The sequence below is a fragment of the Gymnogyps californianus genome, chromosome 6 (assembly GCF_018139145.2).
Source record: "Gymnogyps californianus isolate 813 chromosome 6, ASM1813914v2, whole genome shotgun sequence".
NCBI classification, from domain to species: Eukaryota; Metazoa; Chordata; class Aves; order Accipitriformes; family Cathartidae; genus Gymnogyps; species Gymnogyps californianus.
Window position 1 is genome coordinate 22,758,211 of NC_059476.1, and position 21,662 is coordinate 22,779,872.

Below are 21,662 nucleotides of genomic sequence, written 5' to 3' on the forward strand. Positions count from 1 at the left end.
ATAAAAGCAGTGGACAAAAATTAAAGCTATGCACCGATATTCTAGGCTTAACAACAGGGAAGAAAAAATATTTTGAACAGTCTCAAGGACACATATGAACGTGTGACAGGATTAACTAAAAAAATGGGAAATAAAGCCAGAACATCAAGAAACACATCCCAGTAATGAGCTCCTTTCTTCAGATTAAGCCCCATTGCTGGAGCCTTTCAAAGCTCGAGTAGACAAAAACTGCAGAATACCCATTGTAGGGAACATGCCTGCATTAAGCAGGGGGCAAAACCAGGTGGAAAGGATACTTTTTTGTTCCCTAATTTCAATTTAAGTATAAAAGAGAAGCACGTGTAACAGTTAAAATTACTCACATACAAATGTCATCCACCCACATATTAAAATGCCAGAAGAAAAAACTTATTTCAAGTACATTATACAACAAGGAGTTAATAATAAGCTGGAGAAGGAACAATTTTCCTCTGGCTTGATTCAGCACACTTGCATTATTCATCACGTTTGTGAAAGAATATGAATCCCATCAAATAATTAGATGGTGTGTTAACCTCCCTGGTTTGCAGCAGCCTGTGACTGACAAGTAGAAGGGCTCTCCAAGAACAATTTCCTGCGCTGTCGCTCCCTTCCGCCTGGACCCTCGGTGAAGGGTGTGTTTTGTGTGTTTGTATAGGGAATCCCTGTGGAGTTTTCATTGAGCTTTAGGTCAAAACCCTCTGAATTTAACTTTAAATTGGGGAGCTATTAGATGCCATATTTGTTCCAGTATCTGTTACCAGTACTACAATACTGGTCATCTTCCATTAGTGTAAATGAAAAAAACAAAAAAAAAAAAGGAACTGCCCTCTTACATCATTTTGGATTAGAGTAAGGTGAGAAGGTGAAATATCAAATTGCAGCAAAGTATGAGAGAAGTCTAAGTAGTTATAGGAGAATTTTAGTGGCATTTTAACTTACTTAGATTTTCTCAGACCTCTGCTTCGAAGCCCAGTGTGGTTTTCTCCTCCCTTCATTACCCCCAGGATAGACTGCCCTGATCATCAGCCAGGTTGATGGACAACTTCAAAGTATTTGTAGTAGAAAAAAAAAACAGAGGTCCTGTCTGTTGTTGTTCTGAAACCTATGATTTACAAATCATAGGATTTGTAAGGATTTACAAATGGTCTGAACTGATGGCATTTGAGAACTCTCAAAATTTCTCACGGGCCTCAAGGTTTCCAAGCAAGTCAAGGAAACTACAAAGCAGACTGAAGCAAAACAAATAAATCCTTAAATTCTGCTGATGACTAGGGTGCCATGAACCACCTGTGGAAAAAGCTGGTAGAATGTCATATGCTCTCATAACATAAATTACTTTAGGAAGTTCTGTTCTAGTTCAGTCAAGAACTGACGAGGGAAGTTAGGTCAGACAATGTAATTGCAATTGTTTCTCTTAGCTTTCAAGATTGTTAATTTCTAGGGGCTTTACATGTGCTGCTTCATTTTCTTCAAAAATTCCCCTTCCACTTCACTGTGATGTAATCCAAATTCCACCATGTACCTGCCCCAGAAGCAGCTCCATTTTCAGTATGTCCTTTATATAGTGGGGTCACACAAGTTGAAACTCATCCTAGAAATAGCAGGCTTGTTGGGGGATTTTCAAACTATTTCCCAAACTAAGGTAAAACCACAGATTGGAGGACAGGTAATGCAGCATAGTTGATTGGTTTCAGTTAATGTATGAATAAGCGCAGCAAAAACCAGTCAAAAGTAGAAGAATTCAAAGACAATGAATACTCTTACAATGAAGTATATTCATACAATGTCAGGGGAGGAATGTATATACATTTAAATGGAAATAAACAGTGGAAACAGACTCTGCTCTTAATGACATGGGAGTGAGTGTGGAGTGATGTTCCCTACCCAGCTGGCATTACTCTGGATTTTTCCTGGTACTGCCAAAGGCAGAATCAGGCTCATTTGTTTGGTATTTAGCAACACATTACTGAGGAGCATGAGTTGGAGAATAACTATGCCTTGCTGCTTCAGGATTTTTATGAAGGAGAAGCACCTGGCATCACAGACTTACTGCTCCAAAGCTGCTCCAGGAAGCACCTACTGTCATTGCCAGAACCAACTAAATAAAGGAGCAGCTCACCTGACGGGGGAAGGGGGACTGCAGGCAGCGAGCAGGGCAAAAGCTGCAGTCCTGTCCCGCAGCGTGGCTCTTCCCTAAGAGCCTGAGGCCACCCTAACGTACAGCAGTCCTCCAAATTGCCAGAATAAAGGAATAAGCAGTGGCTCGTCAAGCGTGGGGTGAAGCGGGGATGTTTTTAACCAGAAGAGGAAGCAGAGCCAGGAGAGTCTGCATGCAGCTCCCAACTGTTGCAAAGACAGCAGCTTGGGCAACATCCCCCCGACAGTGCTTCCACCTGACAAGAGCTTCGGCTAGCGAGAAGCACCCCAAAAAGCAGGGCAGCTTTGCCCAAACACTTGAAAATGTGCTGTTTTCATCAGGGAACACATCTCTTGCACTTGGCAGGGAGGAGAATTTCACTTAGTCCTTATCAGGGTGACTCCACAAAGCACTGGCTGCCGTGTTCCCGGGCCTCACAAAGACGCTTCGGTGCCGCCAAGGCGCGGGCATGCTCGCAGCTGCCACCCTGTGCCGTGTTTTCTTTCCTCTCTGCCTCCGCCCCAGGTGCTGCCCCGTACCCCGCTTGCCTTGGGGCCCCAGCCCGGACACTGGCAGGGGCTCTCCAGGCACACCGACGCTTCGGAGGCACGCCGGCTCCTCAGGCCTCCGCGGCGGGCGGCTCGGGGGCGCCGAGCACGGCGGTGACGAGAAGCCGCCTGGCGGCTCCTGCCCACAACCAAGATGGCGGCGCGGGGAACGCGCCAGCACGAAGCCGCTCTACCCTCCCGCGCCCGCCTCTATGACTGGCGGCGGGCGCGGGCACGTGACGCTTTCAACCGCGCCGCGCGGGACCTGCGCCGGGAGGGAGCGAGGCCGCGGCGGGGGCGCGCGGGCGATCAGGTGACCCCTGCTCCCACCCCTACCGGCGGCGGCGGCGCGCGCCCGACCCCTCCCTCCGCGGGGCCCCCGGGGCGGAGGTGACCCCGGCAGGCCGGGCGGAGGGGCGGGAGCCGGGGACCGGCGCCGGCGGCCTCCGGGGCACCGCTGCCGGCGGGCTGCGAGGAGCCAGCCTGCAGCCCCCTGTCACCGTCGCGGCCGGTGTCCCCCAGGGAGCGCGGGAGCCTGAGAAATCCGGGCGTTTGGCTTAATTCCGGGATCCGCGACGCGGGGGCGCGCCGGCAGGTGCGAGGAGCCGGTTGCTGCCCGGGGAGAGGGACCGGGGGGGTCACGGAGGCGTCTGCAGGCCGAGGGCTGGGCAGCGTAACCGGACAGCCCCCCGCAGCGTGCGGACACGCGTTTGGCAAGTGGCGTGGAGATTCAGCCACAGTGAGGGGCGCGGAGGGGGGCACGGTGTTGGGGCGGCGCTCGGTCTGCTCACGGTGTGTTTCGGGCACTCGGTTGCCGAATTCTGTCAAGCCCCCCTGAGATAATTCTTGTCCGCTAGTGAGGGGCAACAGGCACAGCGAAAATAAATAACGGCCCAAAGTTGCCCAGCCAATAGTTGGGTATGGTATTACAGCTGAAGATAAACATCAGCCGTTCACCCAGCGCGGGGCTGTGTGGTGCTTTGGCCGTGGCGATGTGCCACAAGCACGCAGAAGCAGCAGCAGGGAAACCCAGCGCTCGCTTTCTGGTCCGTCTCCTTAAAGCCACCAGAAACAAGTTCTGCTTCGCAGTGGCGATGAGGCCACCAGTGCTTTTGGAATACGTCAGCCGTGTTCAGAGACCGCTGCAGGCCTTGCTACAGAAATTGCAGATGTTGAAAAACATCCCAACGTGGCAGTGAATTTGAAGGCTGACAAGTACGCTATTCTCATGTCCAAGTTAGCCTTTCACACAGTACGTTTTATTCCAAAGGATGAAGCTGTACCCTTTGCATTGGGGGAAACAGTCACAAGTGACATAAAGCATAAAGACACCAATATACAGAGAACAATGCCGTTGTGCTCCTGCTCCAGCTAATGCAGCTTTCCTTTCCCATAAAGGACTCCCTCATTCATGGCTTGGGCCAAGCAGTCATAGGATGGACCGTCGACTCTTCTGCAGGCACTGAAGTGAATTCGTAAACACGGCCGTGAGCCGAGGTCCTTGCGCAGGCAATACTTCTGCTCAGGTAAGGGCCCCGTGTCAGCAGAGCACCACCCAAGTGCAGCTGTCCAGCGCAGATCTGGGGGTGAGGGAAGAGTATGGCCACTGGCATTACTATCTTCCATTACTGTAATTTAGTGGGACTAAGTTATTAACGAAAGCCTTATTTTAATGTTAGAGCATTAAGCAGTTAATTGTGTTAACATGCACAATGACCTCAGCCTGCTTTCCCATAGCAACCACACTGTGAAAGTCCTTTCAGGGACTTCTTTAGCAAGCAAAACAAAAAATGGGAGCACTGAAATTACATCTGTAAGGTGTTAACTCAGCCTGGAAAGTTTTCTTTTAAGCCTGCAAAGTTTCAGGAGGTCAAGTAGTTCGGTGGAATATAGCCACAGCTCGCTCTCTGTCCTGCAGGTCTGGCTTTTGAGAGATTTCCTCTGAGGCTGTATGTCACGGGCTACACTGAGAGCTCCTGATATCCCAGAGATCCGCACTCCCCAAGCACAGACACACGTGCACGCACACACACAAAGCTGCATGAGACGTGCTCTGTGCTTTCTCATAACAAGTTTTCAGAGAGAGCACAGTGAACCATCCCTGTCCTGTTACTTGCTCAAGAATAATTACTTGAGCTAAAGGAACCTTTTCAAGGTGTTTTAGTCAATCCCTCAGCCAGATCAGATTTACTTAAACTTTCTCTAACCTGTTCTGAGAAGCATCCAAGGCGTACAACACCCATCTCCTTCCACTTGCAGAAACCTCAAGTCATTGGTAGGCAAATTTATGGTCTCATAAAAGTTGATATACATCCGAATGGCGGTCCCTCCTAGCTCAGAAACATTTTCCTAAATTGCTCTCCTCAAGTCTGTCTTGTTAATATAAAGTCCAAGCCATGATCAATCATCACATTGACCATTTGAGAATGATTACTGAAATTTGAGTTGAAAGAGCCTTTGGAAATGATCCAGCTGTGTGCAAGCATTTCAGATTTTCACCCTTTTTTTTTTAAAGAAAGGCAGATTCATGTGAATTGTACAAAAAGAAGCCAACTTTTCTTGAATATAGCATAAGTAGATATTTCAGACACCACAAGGATAATGGTACTTTTAGAGGGTTATTGTTTCTGCAGCTGTTTTACAAAAAAAAAACCCAAATTTGACATTAACATGTTAGGAAGGAAAATGCAAGGGTAATGGAGATTACTAGGTTCTCAAGACAGGCTGTAGGGTGGCAAACTCTGTTGAGCTGCTGGCCAAAGTATCTAGTACAGAAAATGAATAATTTTTACATTCACATTTTGAGAACTGATACCACTTTTCTCTGCCTGAGGTGAGGAAATATGTATGCCACGTGACATTATGTGGATCAAGTAAGCACTCCTGATATTTCAAACCAAGCCTGTCTTAATGAGATGACATACAGTGCTCCACTGCTCACTCTTTAATAATAAACCCCGGTGTTTAAAGACTGTCTGAAAAGTGACAGGGAGTTCCAAGGGTTGAAGGTGTCTTGTTCTGACGGTGCAAAACTGTGAGGCTCTAGCCGAGTGCAGAGCAATAGGAATACCATTTCTTGACCATATGTTTTAAAAAATAGTTCTGTGCAACATGTTAAGCAGAGCCCACATTATAATGACAAGAAATGCAGAAGGACTTTCATAGATATGTTTGAATCAGCTGACCACCACTAAAGTGATCTTAAAATCCACATTGCAATTATGGCTGCAAGTTTAAAAAGATGGTAACACCTTTTCAGTAAAATTGAGCTCTCAGGAGAGTGATTTCTGCCTTTGGGTTTTAGATCATTCTGTGCATTATAAATCACTCCTCCACAAAACTATGCACATAGGATAAGCCCTTCTAGTAAATCTCCCCCTTAACTATTGCAGGTCACCACTAGAAAAAATGTGGCATTTGAAGGTATAATGCATAAGGTGCTTTGGTGTCCTGAGGTATGTAATTCTAAACTTGGCTATGTGGGGAGGAATATGCAGCAACATTGGTTTATTCCTTGAAGAATCCATTTTTAAATGTTTGTACGTGGGTTTTTAATCAGCTCCCTCTATTTCAAGAAAATACCCACCAAATCTGAAAGGCCGAAGGACCTTCAGGACTTGTCTTCCATAAGCCTCATTCGGCCAAGACCATTGTGCACTACAGATCCCCCAGATGTTAAGTTTTGTAAGGACTGTTTACCAGGGAATAAAATCTCTCCCCCATGGCAATAAATGATCAAATGCAAGTGCATTTGTCTCTCTTCTGCCTCTGGTTTTATAGAGGCAGAGATGTGTTCTTCAGGTGAAAGGGCGATGGCTGACCCTTGAAGAAATACTTGATCACGTAGCTGCTTTCTATCTTTCAGTGTAAGACTGTGCTTTTGTTATTTAAAGGGTTTCCTTTCTTCAAAGGCAGGCTAAAGGTGGCAGCTTGCCTTCTCTGGATGTAAACCTTAAATCCGAGTATGCTGGTGGATGGATTTGTCTGAGATGCCAGAGAGAATTTATACCCGATGGTTAAAACCTGCTGCCTTCTTTCCTCTCATAGACACAAGGAAATAGCTTTTGTTCAGATACAGCATGGTAACTCCACAAGAAAATACCTGAATATTTTCAAATACTTCACACCAGCATTTCTTTTGGTTGTCAGAGGTTGGGAAATGGATTCAAGATCAGTTAGTGACTGGCCGTAGCTACGATACTGCTGTTCCTGAATTATTTTTTTCTGTGTTTCTCTTGTCCCAGTCTGACACTTGCCTGCAAGTGGCTTTGATTAAGGAGATGAGTGACTTTGCCTGTTCTATTGATCAGAATAAATTACCAGCAGCTAATTTATGGACCTCACAAAAGTGCCTTTGACGTGGTGAATTGTGCTCTGTTGTTCAGGTAATTGGGTTGTCAGGAAATGTTATTGGTTACTATACAGTTATCTCTTACAGAATATTGGCCTGTTTCATGGAAATGGACGAAATCTTTTAGACTTCCAGTTCCCAGGATGTCATGTAGACTGAGTAAGAAGGAAATAAGCATTCTTCTTGATAGTAGTGACTGTAGTAAGAATATTTTGACTGCTATATGTTGATTTCCCATCCCTGATTTCTGTAAAAAAGAAAATTACTTTTCTTGTTCTTGCAAGTTCAGGGGGCTTGGTGGTTGCCAGCATTTGCAGATTCAGCTTAAAATGGGGGAAAAACATGCTGCTTAGGACGGTATTATTGCCAACAGTGAGATTCAAAATCTTATAATTGGCTTTTTGATGTCTGAGAAGGATAGAACAAAGCTCACCTTTTTTTCTGGGTATGTTGCAAAGATGACAAAGATAAATTTGGTTCTGTCACACCAGTAGAGAACGCACAAAACACACAGAAACAACAAATGGGCAGCGGGAAGGTGTTTTTACACGTGGTTGTTTTTACAGCCAGCCTCCACACTTGCAGGCCATGACATCTGCAAAAGTGAGAAAAATGCAAACAAAGGATCCTTGTGAGGCTGAAAAATAAAAGCAGCACAGGAGCTCAGGAGCTCACTTTGGGTGTTTGCGTGAAGAGCTCCTACCTGAAAAAGTTTGGACTCTTCTTTTCCTCTAATGCTGTGAAATGGGAATTTTCTAATTGAAATTACAGGAGGCAAAGAAATTTTTTAGCTTAAGACAGAAACAGCAAACAAATAATCCTTTTTGGTGATCATAGAATCATCATAGAATCATAGAATGGTTTGGGTTGGAAGGGACCTTAAAGATCATCTAGCTCCAACCCCCCTGCCACGGGCAGGGACACCTTCCACTAGACCAGGTTGCTCAAAGCCCCTTCCTCTGGCTGTTTCTGCACGTGCTGTGTTTGAATACATGTATGTTGGTCGTATAGTGGTACAGCATTTGTAACTCATTGTTCATTTCCCCCATGTGAGAGGCACATGTAAAGAAGGTTTGTTTTCTTTTTTAGTTACTGGATCTAGATCAGTGGGAGGGTTGGTACTAATAGTAGCTGCAGGAAAGTTGAGGTGATTAGATGGGTTTTGTGTTTAGCTTTGAACACAGTGAAAATTGGGGCAGTTCTTCTATATGAGTATGTCTCACTGTTTGTGCCCACTGCTGTGAGGTTCTTTCTGTATTTGTCTCCCTACTGCCCCAAGGGAATGGCACTGACAGAGGGATTCAGTAAGAGATGGTTCTTCAGGTAGCAAAATCTGTATTTGTTCAAAGCCCTGAAGAGTAGAAGAGCACAGACTGGGAATATTTGATGGTGAATCAGTGCAGGGAGATGCAATGTGAGATGCCATATACCCAGCAGAGTACTTTTGCGTAAGCCTGTGTCACAGCTTTCTGCCTCGATATCGAGAGCCAAATCCCTAGAGCTTCAGTGTGACCATAGCCAGAGGCAGGCCTAGCTGGCTTGGGTGTGCTCCTCTGGCCAGCCACAAACAGAGGAGTGCCTGTGTGCTCTCGGCACCTGCCGTGGTGGCCAAGCACAGCGCAGAGCTTGAACGGGCCCCGAGACTGCAGATGGACCTCCCAACAGGCTGCTGGGCTTTGGTTCTCTCTAGGTCCTGCAAGAGCAGTGCTGAGTGCCGTGGAGTGGTTTTGTTTGTATCTTGCTAGCTCTGGAAGTCTCATCTCGGGAAACGCCAAACCTTTTTGATTCCCATGGGAACATGGGAATTGTCTCTTGGCAACCCATATGACTGCTCCACAAGTTCTGTGTTAAACAGGCCTGGTCAGGTCCTGGTGTGGTTGGAATGAGGGAGCTGCACTGGTGGGAGCATGATGACCTTTGGAAGCTCTCTGACCGATGACCACATCAGTTTCTCTATATGCAGGGCTAGTTTCCTTCCTCAGAAGAACTCGGTGCTTAGACCAGGAGTTTGTCCACCCAGCAGCTTCGCAGACCCCAGGGGGAAGGAATGGTTAAGGAATGGCGTTTCTCCACCCAATTCAGTTCAGGCCCAGTACTGATAGCTGAAGGAGGGCTGTGGGCAGCCCCTCTCTGCCATTGCTTCTGTAGGAGCTCTGTGATTCTTAGAACTCCTCTGAGTTTTGGGTTATCAAGTGCCCCTTGTTGCAGCGGCATCAACTGCAGAATGGCTTATTTACGGAGCACAACAACGGGCTCCTGTTTGGGCAGGATTCCACTGGCAGTCCGTGCCTGACCTGGAGACCTTTGATATTTTGGCTGGCAGACTAGTTGTCTGTGCCCTGCTTGGTATTTCCCTGTAAAATACGCTCTAGGTTGTCCTTTCTTTAGGAGACATTACCCCTCCTCCCACTCGTTCCTGAGTCCAAGCATCACTGTGAATGCTCTTAGCTGGAAGGTCCACCCCTTTCTGCACTGAGCATGCAAACCCACTACCCGCTGCTTCCTCGCCAGACAGCACAGTATTCCAGCTCAGGAGGTGTCTCTGAGGTCCTGCAGCTGGACACATCTGCATTTCCAGCTTTGCTTCCTAGAGGGGACATTTTAAATGTACAGTACAGCTGCATACTGCCAGCATCAACACGAGCAGGAGAGGCCCGAGATATTGGGCTGCTTTGGGCTGGTATTTCCAGTGGATCCTCATACTGCTGCTTTTTGTGGATATCTTTGCCTGCTGTTACCCAGGGATGACAAGACATATTGGAGGAGTTTGTGAATTGTTCTGATGGGAAGAGCACACTTGCCTATACCATGCCTACCTTTTGATCTTGCTGATATTTTGATCTACTTCTTACCTTTGAAATTACATGGAGTTTTCTTTTTCCTCCTTTTTTTTAGAGAAAAAGGTTTAGAGAGACATGGAGCTTGAAAGAATCATTCGAGACACACTGACACACTTCATCCAGTCCCACATCCCTGCAGCAGACCTCAGGTATGTTGAGATAGGAAGATCCAATATCATTGTTCTAGCTTGAACTCTGCATTAATTGTCCCTCTACACATTATACTGAACTCTGTAGCTTTCCTGTACTTTGTATTGCTTTTCCTTAAGTCAGATCCAGGATGCAGGTAATTTGCACAGGCTGTGATGGGAATGCTTGAACAGCTATCGTTTAGCATTGCAATCTAGCAATGTCATTTCTTTGACAACCAAGATGATTAATTTCCTGTCCAGTAATACACATTAGAATATGGGATTCCCTTCATTCCACAGTGCTCCCAAAGGGCTTTCTGAGCAGCATAATGCTATGTCAGGGCTCTCCCTGTTTTGAACTCTGCCTGCATGCAGAGATACAGCCACCTTGAGGCTGGAACAAAGCAGCTGGTTTTGCAGCCAGTGGCAGCAGTGACACAAGTGTGGAGAGCAGCAAGCAGAGAACGCTGCATCCCATAGAAATTGCAACTTGACAGAATATGATGACCTCACCTGAAACACCAGTCAGCATAGAAAAGTCAGGGTTTGAGCACTTGGAATATTTTGGTTAGCTCAGCTGAAGCACCTACAGGAGCACAGCCTCTGGGCACACGCTGGGGCTTTCATTCAGTGCTGCCCAGGAAGCAGGACAGCATGCAGTATTTTATGCATAAATGCTTCCCAGTCAACCGCTGACCACCTGCTACCTGGCTTTACTGGTGGGATCTGCCCATAAGATACAGTCCACATAGGTCCTTCTGCTGCTTTATTAGAAAGACAGAAGGTTAGGGGGAATGGGAGTGGAGAGAAAGAGAGAGAAAAAATGGGGTTGTTGACCCTGCTGCCATGTCCTGCGTTCTCTCTGTCTCCAGTGGGATGGATGATGTTTTCTTCTCTTATATCACGGGAGTCCTGGAAGAGCTGGGCTCACCAGAGTCCTCAGAGGAGACTTTTGACATGGACACCTTTGTGGAAATGATGGAGGCATATATCCCTGGTTTTGCAGAAATCCACAGGTATGTGAATATTATTGCTTTGCATGTCCATGCCATGTACTGGGGGCTGGGACCCAAGCCCCTCAGTACCATAAATTCTTTTGTTATACTCAGTTGAAGATGTATTAGTACCAAACCTGTGCCGTTATGATTAAGTCAGTCTTTGCCTGAATACACAGATGCTAATCCCAGTATAGTCTGCAAGTAGGTCCTTGGCCATCTGAAATACCAGTTTATTTTATTATTTTATTATTCCCATTAAGCCTTGTCTTTCTATAAAGCGGTAGCCAAGTAGGATAGGCTACCGCTTTTATTCCTCACACTAAATATGCAGCTTCTGTCTCTTGCAGTGGTGATGTTTGTGAAATGATGTTCTCCCTCTCAGAAAGGCTTGGTGAAGCTCGCAACAAAGGTGAGTTATACAGACAATTTCAGCACAAGAAGGTATATTCTGTACGTTTTCAGTCTTAGTGTTTGGAGTTGAGAAATGTCACAGGATAGAATACAATCATCTTGTTTGCCACAGTTAGGATCTCATAAGGTAGTCTGAATTGACTGACAATTTTTTTTTAATGTTCAGTCAGGTTTTTGATATCAGCACATGGGAGGTTTGAGTCGTATGGAATACTGTCCAAGACATACTGGGGTGAAAAACACTTGATCAGATCTCCAGACACCTCTGTGGAGATCAAATCTAGAGTAATAAGGAAGAAATAGCAGATACAGGGCTGCTTGTTGAAATTCTACTGTAGGTTAATTCTGAAAGTGAGGATTTCTGCCTGCCTCTGATAGCCATCTGCCTAAGCAACACTACCACTGGGCAGCCCATGTCAGGTGCATCATCAAATAGAGAATCCAGCTGATTATGTGTAACACTTCTAGACTTCGAGCATCCTCAAAGCTTACTTCCCATTCACCCATGAACCCTGGCACGGATGCAAAATGAGCAATGATGTGCTCTGGCCTGCACTACGCAGGACTGCAGAAGACTACACTATCCCAATGGCCCTTTCTAACCTCAGCATTCACAGATCAGCTGGACTGCTATATTAATCAGCCCCAAAGGTAATTCCCACTAAAGAACAGACAGGTGAAGTGCCTGGATATTAAATGTTTCAGGACACACCAGTCTGGGTTTTGCTTATCTAGCAACATCACTGCTGTCTTGCCAGAAGGCTATACAGTGTAGAACAGTCAGTCCTGTCTTTTACTTGCTGCTTTCTTGAACTTGACAAAATCTACTGCTCTGGTCCCCTGCATCCTACCCTTTGAGGATCCTGATGTAGCCAGAGTGTGGAAGGACAGCACCATCCCAGTTTTAGAGAGGACAGAACAGAGGTGAAATGATTCTTCTTACAGTGACACAGAAAGAGCCTGTAAAGAGAGACGCATCAGAGTAACCTGATCACAGGATGTGCTGGCTCGCATACAGGGGACTACCAGAGTGTATTCCCAAATCTAAAATCAAAACCACACCTTAGTTCAAAGTTAGAGCAAACACCAGGGAATTCTTAGAAATGTAACAAAAATACCGTAATATCCACAGCCAAAGCACTAGCGGGCCGAGAATTGACAGGTAGAATTGAATTCGCAAGCAGCCCACGCCTGGAAATGCAGCACTTGGGCACTCCAGCATGCGCTAGCACTGCCTTCCTGTAGGTCGGTGTGAGCAGAGCTGCAGCTGTTGCTGCTGAGGGCAGGAGGAACAGTAGTGCTTCCCAGTCTTGTCACTTAAGAAGGGATTTGCTTTGGCACACAATGCACTAGTAATCTAATGCCAACAGAAAGCACAGAGCTCTAGCCTTAGTGGGACTGTTCCTCAGAAGATATCAATCACTATGTCTTTAAGAAAAACCTGGCCAAAAGGCTGTGGAAAGCAGGAGTGAAGCACCCTCTGAAGACCTGACCAAGGGCCAGGAGCCTGGAGCTGGAACCTGCAACGGGGAAGGGCTGTGCACTTCAACAGACGGAGCCGGGGCCCAGGTATGAGCACCCTGCAGAGGAGCAGGAGCACTGGGGACAGTCACCCAGCACTAGGCTACGAGCACCACCTGAGGGCATTTTCTGGCTCTGGAAGGAACCATAGCATAGGCTGTGATGCAGCATCACTGGTGTCTGTGATCTCCTCCATTGTATGGCCTGAGCAAGACTGTGTCAGTAAGTGGACAAAGAAAATTATGTGCTGATAGAAGAGTACGATCCATTGCTCTGGCTCATCCTTTCCAGCCACTGGAAAGGATGAGCCAGAGCGATGGTTGAGAGAGCCTGTCCCAGTGCCCTCAGAGATCCCACAGCAGCACTATGGGGACGCCTCTGCAGCACTAGCCAGGCTCCACCCTGCTTCACCCTGTTCCCCTAGCCTCACTCCACAGTTTTAGCTGGATCACCATTTCTCTCCCCAGCTATCACGCAGTATCTGCACAGGAAGCAGTCATGTCTGGGTGTCAGTCCCGAAGACATCGGTCCCACCCTCAAAGACCTTCTGTGCTGTGCACTTACTGAGCTATACAGCACTGAGTCATTGGCCCAGTGGTCCTGATCCTGCAGCACCATTCAGCATGACCCATGCTACAGGCATTGCAGCACCTAGCAGATCCCCCCCCACCTCCTTCCCCCACGCCCCGCTTGCTGTTTCTCCAGTACTGATCTCTTCCTGCTCTGCAGCGCAGTCATTCTGTGTCCACAGCCTTCTAGCCAATGCTGCTGCTGCGCTTCCTTCGGATGTTGCCACAGGTCACTGTTTAGCAGTCCCTTCCCTTTCTGATCAAAGCACATACAACTTTACAAGGCGAGCAGGAGTTCAAGCATTCGCACCATAATGTCCAGAAAGCTCACTGCTAAGGAGAAACATAGCATGGCCACACAGATGAGCCAGTTCACAGCAGCCCTACTTTAAAGAAAGTTGAAATACAGGGGGAGGAGATTAAGGAAAAGTGATGCTTTGTCCTTGCAAAGATATAGTCCCCTGTTAGCTTCAGGAATGGGATTTAGTCACGCTTGTAAGGAGAGAAAGCCTTCAGCTAAGGGCAAGCTGAATTTCCTGACAATGCAAAACCAGAGAGGCCCTTTTCGATAGCCCTCTCCTCACTGTATCCCCAACTTACCTCTGTCTCTTCCTCCAACTAGGAAGGCGATGACTTGAAGGACGGGGTGGAGCTGCTACTGGAGATGTTCCCGGCCTGTACTGTGAGCCAGGCAGAGAAGGCACTCGCCATGGCCTTGGGAAACTTGGAGGAGGCAGTGCAGTTAATTGTGGAGGAGAAGGTGGAAATTGGCCCAGCAGGTGCGAGCGTGAAGGTACTGTACTCTGAGCTGGGTGGCAGCAGGCCAAGGAGCAGGGCAGAGCGCAGGGGCACACAGGTATCCCAGCTGTCTGCTGCAAGCAGCAGCTTTGACTGCAGGAACTTTCTGCACAATGAGCCAGGAGGATCACCCAGAGCAACTGCCACTCTCCTCCCTTGGCTCTCTGAGCACAGGCTGTGCCCGCAGCCGAGCCAGCACCCCAGCGGAGCTGTGGCTGGCACCCCGCTTCCCACAGGGACTGGAGTGCTGCACCAGTAGCTGGGCCTACTGAGCTAGCGGGGGGGTAGCTGTACACCCCGCGTGTTGTGCTTCTCATGCACCCACCTTGTCTCCTCCCAGGAACTGGCACGGCCCCGCAGAGCACCCAACCATGAGGAACTAAAACAGGTTATCCTACAGAAGTAAGTACCCAGCAGCAAAGAACCTCTTATTGTGCTCCCAGTAAAGGAAGAGGTGGCAGTTTGGGGAAGGTCTGAATGACAATGTGGTCTATAAAGACCTTGGGTTGTACGATGCTTAGTAAGGATGCCATGAAGCTGATTTGGGTATAGCTGAACACATCTAAGCACAAATACAATCATCAGGTGGGAAAACACAGGTTTGGGTTTCTTTTAGAGCTCTGGCACAGAAACAGGTTACCTGCACCAGCTGGGTCACAGCGCTGGCTGTGCGTGAGGTTACACACAGGTATAGTGTAAATCATAGTACTGTCAGCTAAGGTCCCAGTTAAAGGTTTAAGGCACAAACATCATGCTGCAGTTCAGGTAACGCATGGTGACTTGTAGAACTACGGCAACTCATTCATACCTCCATCCTTGGAGACAGTCCAAACAAGGCTAAAGATATCTTTAAGAGACTGCCTGTACAGCAACACTGGGAAGATTAAATCTCAGTTGCTGAAGGTGTGAATTCAATGCATTTAAAGAAACCTCTCTGAAGTCCCCCTATGGACTTCTTGGGAATGAAAGTGGCTTTAGATTGGTTTGCCTTCATTCATTTCCAAAAGCATTTAATTCTCAATAGGAGAACCCACACTGTGGTTTCATCGATCTGCTTTAAGATCTCAGCTTTCATGAGTATCCTCCTGCGGGCATGCAGATTCCACGTGTCTATCCAGCCACATCTTTTCCACTACTTAACATCCTCCCCAGTGAAAGAATAAACAGTCAATGGGCTAGAGAAGATAAAGCAAGGCAGAATGGCATCCAGGCAGAATTAGCAATCCCTGTCTTTGCCTGTCTCCTGTGCAGGTTTGTTTCAGAGTGACATGCAAGGGAACAAAAAAGCACCAGCTGCTAGTTATGTTTCTGGGAGCTTCACTTTAATGACATTTTGGCAACATCCTGTACTTTAAACATCAAGTCAAGCACAGGTACAGAGAGCAGATCACCATAGCTGAAGATACACAGGAGCAACTATACCGAAGGAGAAATCATGGTCAGCTGTGCTGTCCACCTGCTAAACCAGCACCAAAGTCTCAAGAGTGGTAACTCAGCAGTACAGCAGGCAAATGCTTGGGCCTTGATGTTTCAATCACATAGGGAATGAGGTGCTTTTATGAAGTTGCTTCCAGCACAGACCCGTTTCATACTCCAGTAATAGGTGGAGTGTAAAAGGAATACTATCTCTTCAGGGCAGAAGCAGCCAGCTCGGTCCTGTAATCTCACCTCTGTCTCCTTTGGCCACCATCACTTGGGCTGAGAAGGAGCAAAGCTGCCCCAATGGCAGCACACACCAGACCTCAGCATCTCTCAGTTCCGCAGGGGCTATCAGTATTCTCAACAGCCTGACTTTTCAATACCCTTCACATACGGGTAAGGATGCTACTGCAGGAGAATCCTGCTGGATTCTCACCAGAAGGATGACACACTTCTTGCCCGTTTCATCCAGAGGGGAACATTAAGTGCTCCTAGCTGCAATCTAGGCAAGTAGGACACATTGCACAGCCACAAACCAGCCAGGGGAGAAAGATCATAGGCTGTGAATAGCCCCAGGCAATGCACGTTACAGTGTTCACTAAATGCCTCTTGTGTTCCAGATACATGATGGTGGATAGTGCAGACGATCAGAAGACACATCGGCCAGCTCCACCCAAAGAGGTAAGAAGAGCAGTCTCAGCTCACCAGCAGTTTGAATGTCCTTTGGCTACAAGGTTTAAAAATCAGGCTGCAAGCCCAAAAAGCAACAGGGCAGGCCAAAGGCAGGACCATTCACAGAGCCTGCTAGTCAGCAAAGAGGGAAGATTAGCTTAGCGAAGGTGCTACAGGGTCTGTCAGTTCCTACCATTCCTGACTAGCATGGCTCCTGCTGCCCCCCATCAGACAGGTTCCTTCCCAGTTTTGGCCAAGATTCCCAACACAAAGGATGGGTAAAGCAGTCTTCCTGGACCCGCCCGCCAGAGCACAGCTCTGCTTCTGCTTGTCCCCTCCCTTTCCCTAGCAGTGTGGCTGTCCATCCACTTGGTGTTAATGTCTTTCCTCTCCAGGCTCCCAAGAAGTTGATCCGCTATATCGATAACCAAGTGGTGAGTACAAAGGGAGAGAGGTACAAAGACATCAAGAAGCCTGAGAGCGAGGAGATGAAGAGAACCTACATCAGCCTCAAACCAGCCAGGAAGTACAAGTTCCACTGACAGCCAGGTCCTCCTGCTCTTCAGCCTCCACCTCGCCGGCCAGGCATGGCAGGATGGACACGTGGCACTAGGGATGAGGGGACTCCTCCACCTGCCACTAACTGGAACTAACCTGGGAGCCAGAACACTGCTTTCAGCTTCCTCAACTAACCTGGTTGACAAGGAGGAAACTTCTCTCCTTGTGTAGCTGTCCCTCTGCCCCCAGGGGCACACCGCAGTGGCTCTCTGGGGCCTGGGCATTCTCTGCTATTCCTTGCATGGGACATTTTTAGATCTAAGATGTGGCTTGTGCTTTTGCAGCAAGCTTTTTACAAGTCTGTGTGCACTGTTGCTTTAAATTGAGTGCCAGTGTTAATAAAGATGATGTGAGTTGGTGTGTAGTTCAGCCGGAGCATGCACATGCTTTATGGACACTGCCTCCAATCCCTCCTGGGGCCAAAGATAGGAGCAGGGTCATCCTCTCTTCCCCTAATTACTGTCTTCATCACATTCACCACAAGATGTGGCTGCTGTTTGGTTAACCACCTAGTGGATACAAGGGCTGAGGCTGCACTCCAGACCAGAGCTAGGCTCTCCCTGCCAACACAACCTGCAGCACTCCATGAACTCCAGCTGACAGCATGGCCAGGGCTCCTGCCATTTCTCACCACTGTTGAGTGCCAAAGCTCCAGCCATGCAACATGGAGCAGGATATAGTAGCACGCCTGGGCACCGCTGAAATGTTAAGTCAGAAGCTGGAAGAAACAAATGGCGATGACCAACTGCTTTCAGTGACAGCACAGCTAGGTTTGTTTTTCTGTCAGTGAAACTGCAGTTAGGAGCATGTTCCCCCTGAAAACAACTCCCACCTTGCACCAGCCTAAACCAGCACCATAGGCCGGGACAGACACACTGGCTGCACGGGGGTCATGCCAGCCCTTTGGTGCCAGTGTGGCCAGTGGCCACAGGCTGGAGCTGGGCTCACTCTGCCCTCCTCCCAGAGCCCAGAGGGGCCTGCCCTCTCCCAAGAGGAGGGCTGGCAGCTCTTCTCCTTTCTGCTCCAGCTGGCCTGGTTTGTTCCACAGCTCTGCTGGCATGCCCTGCACACCCACCTCAGGGCACAGTCCCCATCAAACGCTCTCCTGCTCTCTGGACAGCTGCTGCTTAGAGATTTAAAATACAACAAATAATAAATCCTATCTATTAGCTGGCCTGGCCAAGGCCTGTTCAGCACCATGGTGTTCCTGCAAGTCACTCGCGCTCTCCACGCCACTGCAGAGGGAGTTACTTTCCCCAGAGGCACCAATGAAGCCCACTCACAAACACCCAGCGGCTGCTAAACAGCCCCAAAGGAAAGAGTGAGCCCCACTTGGGCCAGCTTCACGAACAGGACCGACCTCTCCATCTGCACATCTCCACAGCAGCCGGTTCCGGCATCCTCCCGGGATCCCAGTGTCGTGTCAGTCCCCCCCTCCCCGGCAGCAGCAGTTCTAGATCTGGAGGTTGATGAAAGGGGCGAAGCCAACCACGTCCTGCAGGAGAACGAGAGCCCTCTGCAGCGGAGGCTCCACATCCAGCTCCACCCCACGGCTTCGGAGGATGCTCAGGCTGGACTCGGCCACGTTGTGGCAATGCTTCACCTTCAGCGAGCGCAGCTTGGGACAGTACTCAGCCAGGACCCTGCCAAGAAAGAGAGCACACGCAGGTTGCAAGCCAGGACTCCTAAGTGCACCACTCACCCTCTTCTCTACTCCCAGCAGCCCAGTGCTCATGACTGTGCCACACACACACCATCCTTTGGAAGCAGCACCCTGGGGGTCTGAGAGAAACTCAAGGGACATGGTCGGATCCCAGACCCACCCTCCATAACATGCTGGGAAATTTGCTGTTAGTAGCACACAGTGCCTCTCCTGAAGGGCCTGCTAGTGGCTTCTCCCCCAGACTGAGCTCTCATTGCTTTCAGCATGAAGAAATCTGACTTTTCTCTCTGATTCTTTTCCTCTCCCCACCCCAGACACCTGCCATCCCCACCCCGGCTCCCCACGTTGCTCAGTACCTGATGGAGTCATTCTTGACTCGCAGACACCCCGTGAGGTCCAGGTGCTCCAGCTCAGGGCAGCACTTGGCAATCTCCTCAACTGCCACGTCGCCCACATTGGCATTGACAGCCAGCGACAGAGACTTGAGCCTGCTGCACTTCTGCACCAGGTAGCAGATGGCCTCGTCCTTCAGCTGGCGACAGGCCGTCAGATCCACAGCCTCCAGCGCCTTGCAGTGGTCAGCCAGGCTGCGCAGGGACAGGCTGTCCACCCACTCACAGTGAGCCAGGGAGAGCCGGCGCAGGTTGGGGCAGCTCAGCGAGATGGCCACCAGCGCGTGGCGACTGAGCTGGGCACAGCCCTTCAGCTGGATCTGGTGCAGGTGGTGGTTCTGCCCGATGACCGGGAGCAGCTCCCTGTCCGTCAGCCAGTCAGAGCAGTTCTGGAGCACCAACTGCTGCAGTACTTCGTTGTCCTTCAGCAGGTTAACGAAAGCAGCTCGAGGGATAGCAGGTCCAATCTGTGTGGGGAACCCAGGAAGAATGAGGCATCCCCCAGGGTTTCAGATCAGCCTGATCCTCACCAAATAGTCTCTCCCCTCCTCTCTTCCACTGTGACAGTGGTGATCAAAGCCACCCCCTCTCCTTGTCCCAGGGCAAACCCTGCCATCAGGCTCTCCTCCCCTCATGCCAAGGCTACTGCCACAAGTTAGAAGATGCTCTGGCTTCTCCATCCCCCATCATCACCCCTGCATTTACGTACTCATGATGAGCTCCACACCTCTGCTCTCCAAAAACTCTGCTAGACCACTCTGTGTCCTCACAGAACAGCAGTTACTCCTGTCTTTCCAAGTCCCGGGCAGTGTCTCCCAGGGCCAGCACAAGCTTTTCCTGAAGACCAGGCACAGAGTTATCTCCCGTCAGACCCACCCTATTGCACAACCTCTGTGAGGACCAACAGGCCGTGCCACTCCAGAGCTGGCTTGTGTTTCTGCCAGCCAGTGCCCCATAATGGCCTGGGTGGAGCTTCCAGGCTCACTCCTCCCAAGGCCTCTTGCTAAAGACGCTGGCATTGCTGGGCGCTGAATCACCGCCTCTCCTCCCTGAGCCCATCTGTCCAGTTTGACACCCAAGCCATTAACCCGAGCGCCTGAGCAGAAACCAGCCTCCTTGCCGGGCTGGAGGTTTCTTCTCCGCACAGTCAGATGCTCCCCTGTTAGCTCCAGAGCAGTAGGACATCTGTGTCTCCCCCAGCCTCAGAGCCATCCAATACCTGGCTTGAGTCAAAGCAGCGCATGTTGGCCAGGTACAGCTGGATGAGAGACTGGAATGACTTGCTGACCCTCTGCAGGCGCAGGAGCTGCTGCAGTGGCAGATGACAGAGGATATGTGGAACCAAGATATCTTCCCAGGGCAGGTCCAGGAGGCATCCCCTGGATGGGGTCAAACTCATCATCAGACGCCAGGGAGCCAGGCTACGGTGGGAGCCAGGCTAGATCACCTCACACCTACTGCCGGGTGCCTCTAGGAGGAACAGCCAGAAAGAAAGACTCAGCGATGTCTCCCACAGTCAGTCCACAGGGTACAACCCCTTGGCTAGCCATCAGCGAGGCACACACCTGCGACCTGCGTCACCTCCTCCCCAGCCTGGGACGTTCACTGCTTAGGCATCCGAGTCCACCTGCCTGCACTGCCCTCCAGGAGAGCTCGGGTGGGGCTTTCCACCAGCTGCTTAAGGAGTCCCAAGTGACTGCTGCAGCACTACCACACCACCCACACGGTAGCTGTGCCTAGCTTTCACGTCTAAGCATCACTCCACCTGGCAGCTAGTCCCCTGCATCCAGTGCCGAGCCACTCGGGCACCCTGCGAGGGGGAGAGGGCAGGCACCTGCTCCTTCCCGTGGGGAGCAACAAGGCTCCGGGCTCCCCCCAAAGAGCTCTCCCTCCGAGGAGCAGGGACACAGCATCTCCGCGGAGATGAGGCCGCAGCCTCAGGCGGCGAGGGGAAGGGCAGGAGCCGAGGAAGGAGCGGAAGGGTCCCGGCAGCCCCGAGCCCCCCGAGCTTCGGCTGGAGGCCGCGGTTAGACTCGGCCCCAGCAGAACCCGCAGCTGGGGTGGCCTCGCCCGCGGCCATTCCTCCCCCGCCGCCTCACGGAGCCGCACTCGGCCCCAGAGCCGCCCCCGGGCCCGGCTCCCGGGCTGCCCCCCCGCCGCCGCAGCGAGGGGGCCACGGGAGCCCCACCGGGGCCTGCGCACCCCACCCCACCCCACCCCCTGCCACAGGGCCCCATGCCGAGGTGGCAGCCCTGCCCGCCCCCCCGGCCCGGTACCTGCCGCCCCGCCGGGGCGCCCCCGGCCGCTCCATACAGCTGCGCCTCACCCCGCCCCCGACGCCGGCGTCCAGGAGCGACGTCACGCCAGCGGGCGGAAGTACGCGCGCCCCACCGCCACGCCCACGGCCACGCCCCCTTACCTCGCCCCGGCGGCAGCGCGCAGGTTACCGGGGCCTCCCGGGAGCCCCCGGACAACGGCAGCCCTCGGGGCGGCGGGGAGTGCTCGGCCCTGCCAGGCAGGGACACCGGGCGGAGGACAGCGACTCCGGCGCTGCGGGCGGGCCAGCAGAGCCCGGCGGCCAGAGGTCCCACTGGTGCCCCAGTGGCTCCCGCAGGCTGCTCCCAGCGGCGCGG

The 21,662-nt window shown here is 50.4% G+C and overlaps 2 protein-coding genes across 5 annotated transcripts; one reads left to right on the top strand and one right to left on the bottom strand.

Annotated features, from left to right (window-relative positions):
- The first annotated feature begins 4,176 nt into the window (after nucleotides 1-4,176).
- Nucleotides 4,177-16,958, top strand: CUEDC2 (CUE domain containing 2). 3 transcript variants are annotated; one of them, XM_050898653.1, is made up of 10 exons: nucleotides 4,188-4,232; nucleotides 6,099-6,161; nucleotides 9,953-10,046; nucleotides 10,901-11,044; nucleotides 11,374-11,435; nucleotides 12,873-13,006; nucleotides 14,150-14,320; nucleotides 14,666-14,727; nucleotides 16,365-16,425; nucleotides 16,812-16,958. In XM_050898653.1, the coding sequence occupies exons 3-10, from the start codon at nucleotides 9,973-9,975 to the stop codon at nucleotides 16,956-16,958; spliced, it is 855 nt and encodes a 284-aa protein (XP_050754610.1). In that variant the 5' UTR covers nucleotides 4,188-4,232; nucleotides 6,099-6,161; nucleotides 9,953-9,972. The 3 variants fall into 3 exon arrangements, with proteins under 3 accessions (XP_050754609.1, XP_050754610.1, XP_050754611.1); XM_050898652.1 differs by lacking the exon at nucleotides 6,099-6,161 and having other exon boundaries at nucleotides 4,177-4,232; XM_050898654.1 differs by lacking the exons at nucleotides 4,188-4,232; nucleotides 6,099-6,161 and adding an exon at nucleotides 7,167-7,216.
- Nucleotides 16,959-17,053: 95 nt separating this feature from the next.
- On the bottom strand, nucleotides 17,054-21,327 carry FBXL15 (F-box and leucine rich repeat protein 15). 2 transcript variants are annotated; one of them, XM_050898651.1, is made up of 4 exons: nucleotides 21,306-21,327; nucleotides 20,249-20,499; nucleotides 18,994-19,496; nucleotides 17,054-18,617 (listed from the first exon to the last, which is right to left on the bottom strand). In XM_050898651.1, exons 2-4 carry the CDS (start codon nucleotides 20,429-20,431, stop codon nucleotides 18,428-18,430), a joined length of 876 nt encoding a protein of 291 aa, XP_050754608.1. In that variant the 5' UTR covers nucleotides 20,432-20,499; nucleotides 21,306-21,327; the 3' UTR covers nucleotides 17,054-18,427. The 2 variants fall into 2 exon arrangements, with proteins under 2 accessions (XP_050754608.1, XP_050754607.1); XM_050898650.1 differs by lacking the exon at nucleotides 21,306-21,327 and adding an exon at nucleotides 20,595-20,704.
- Nucleotides 21,328-21,662: the final 335 nt, after the last annotated feature.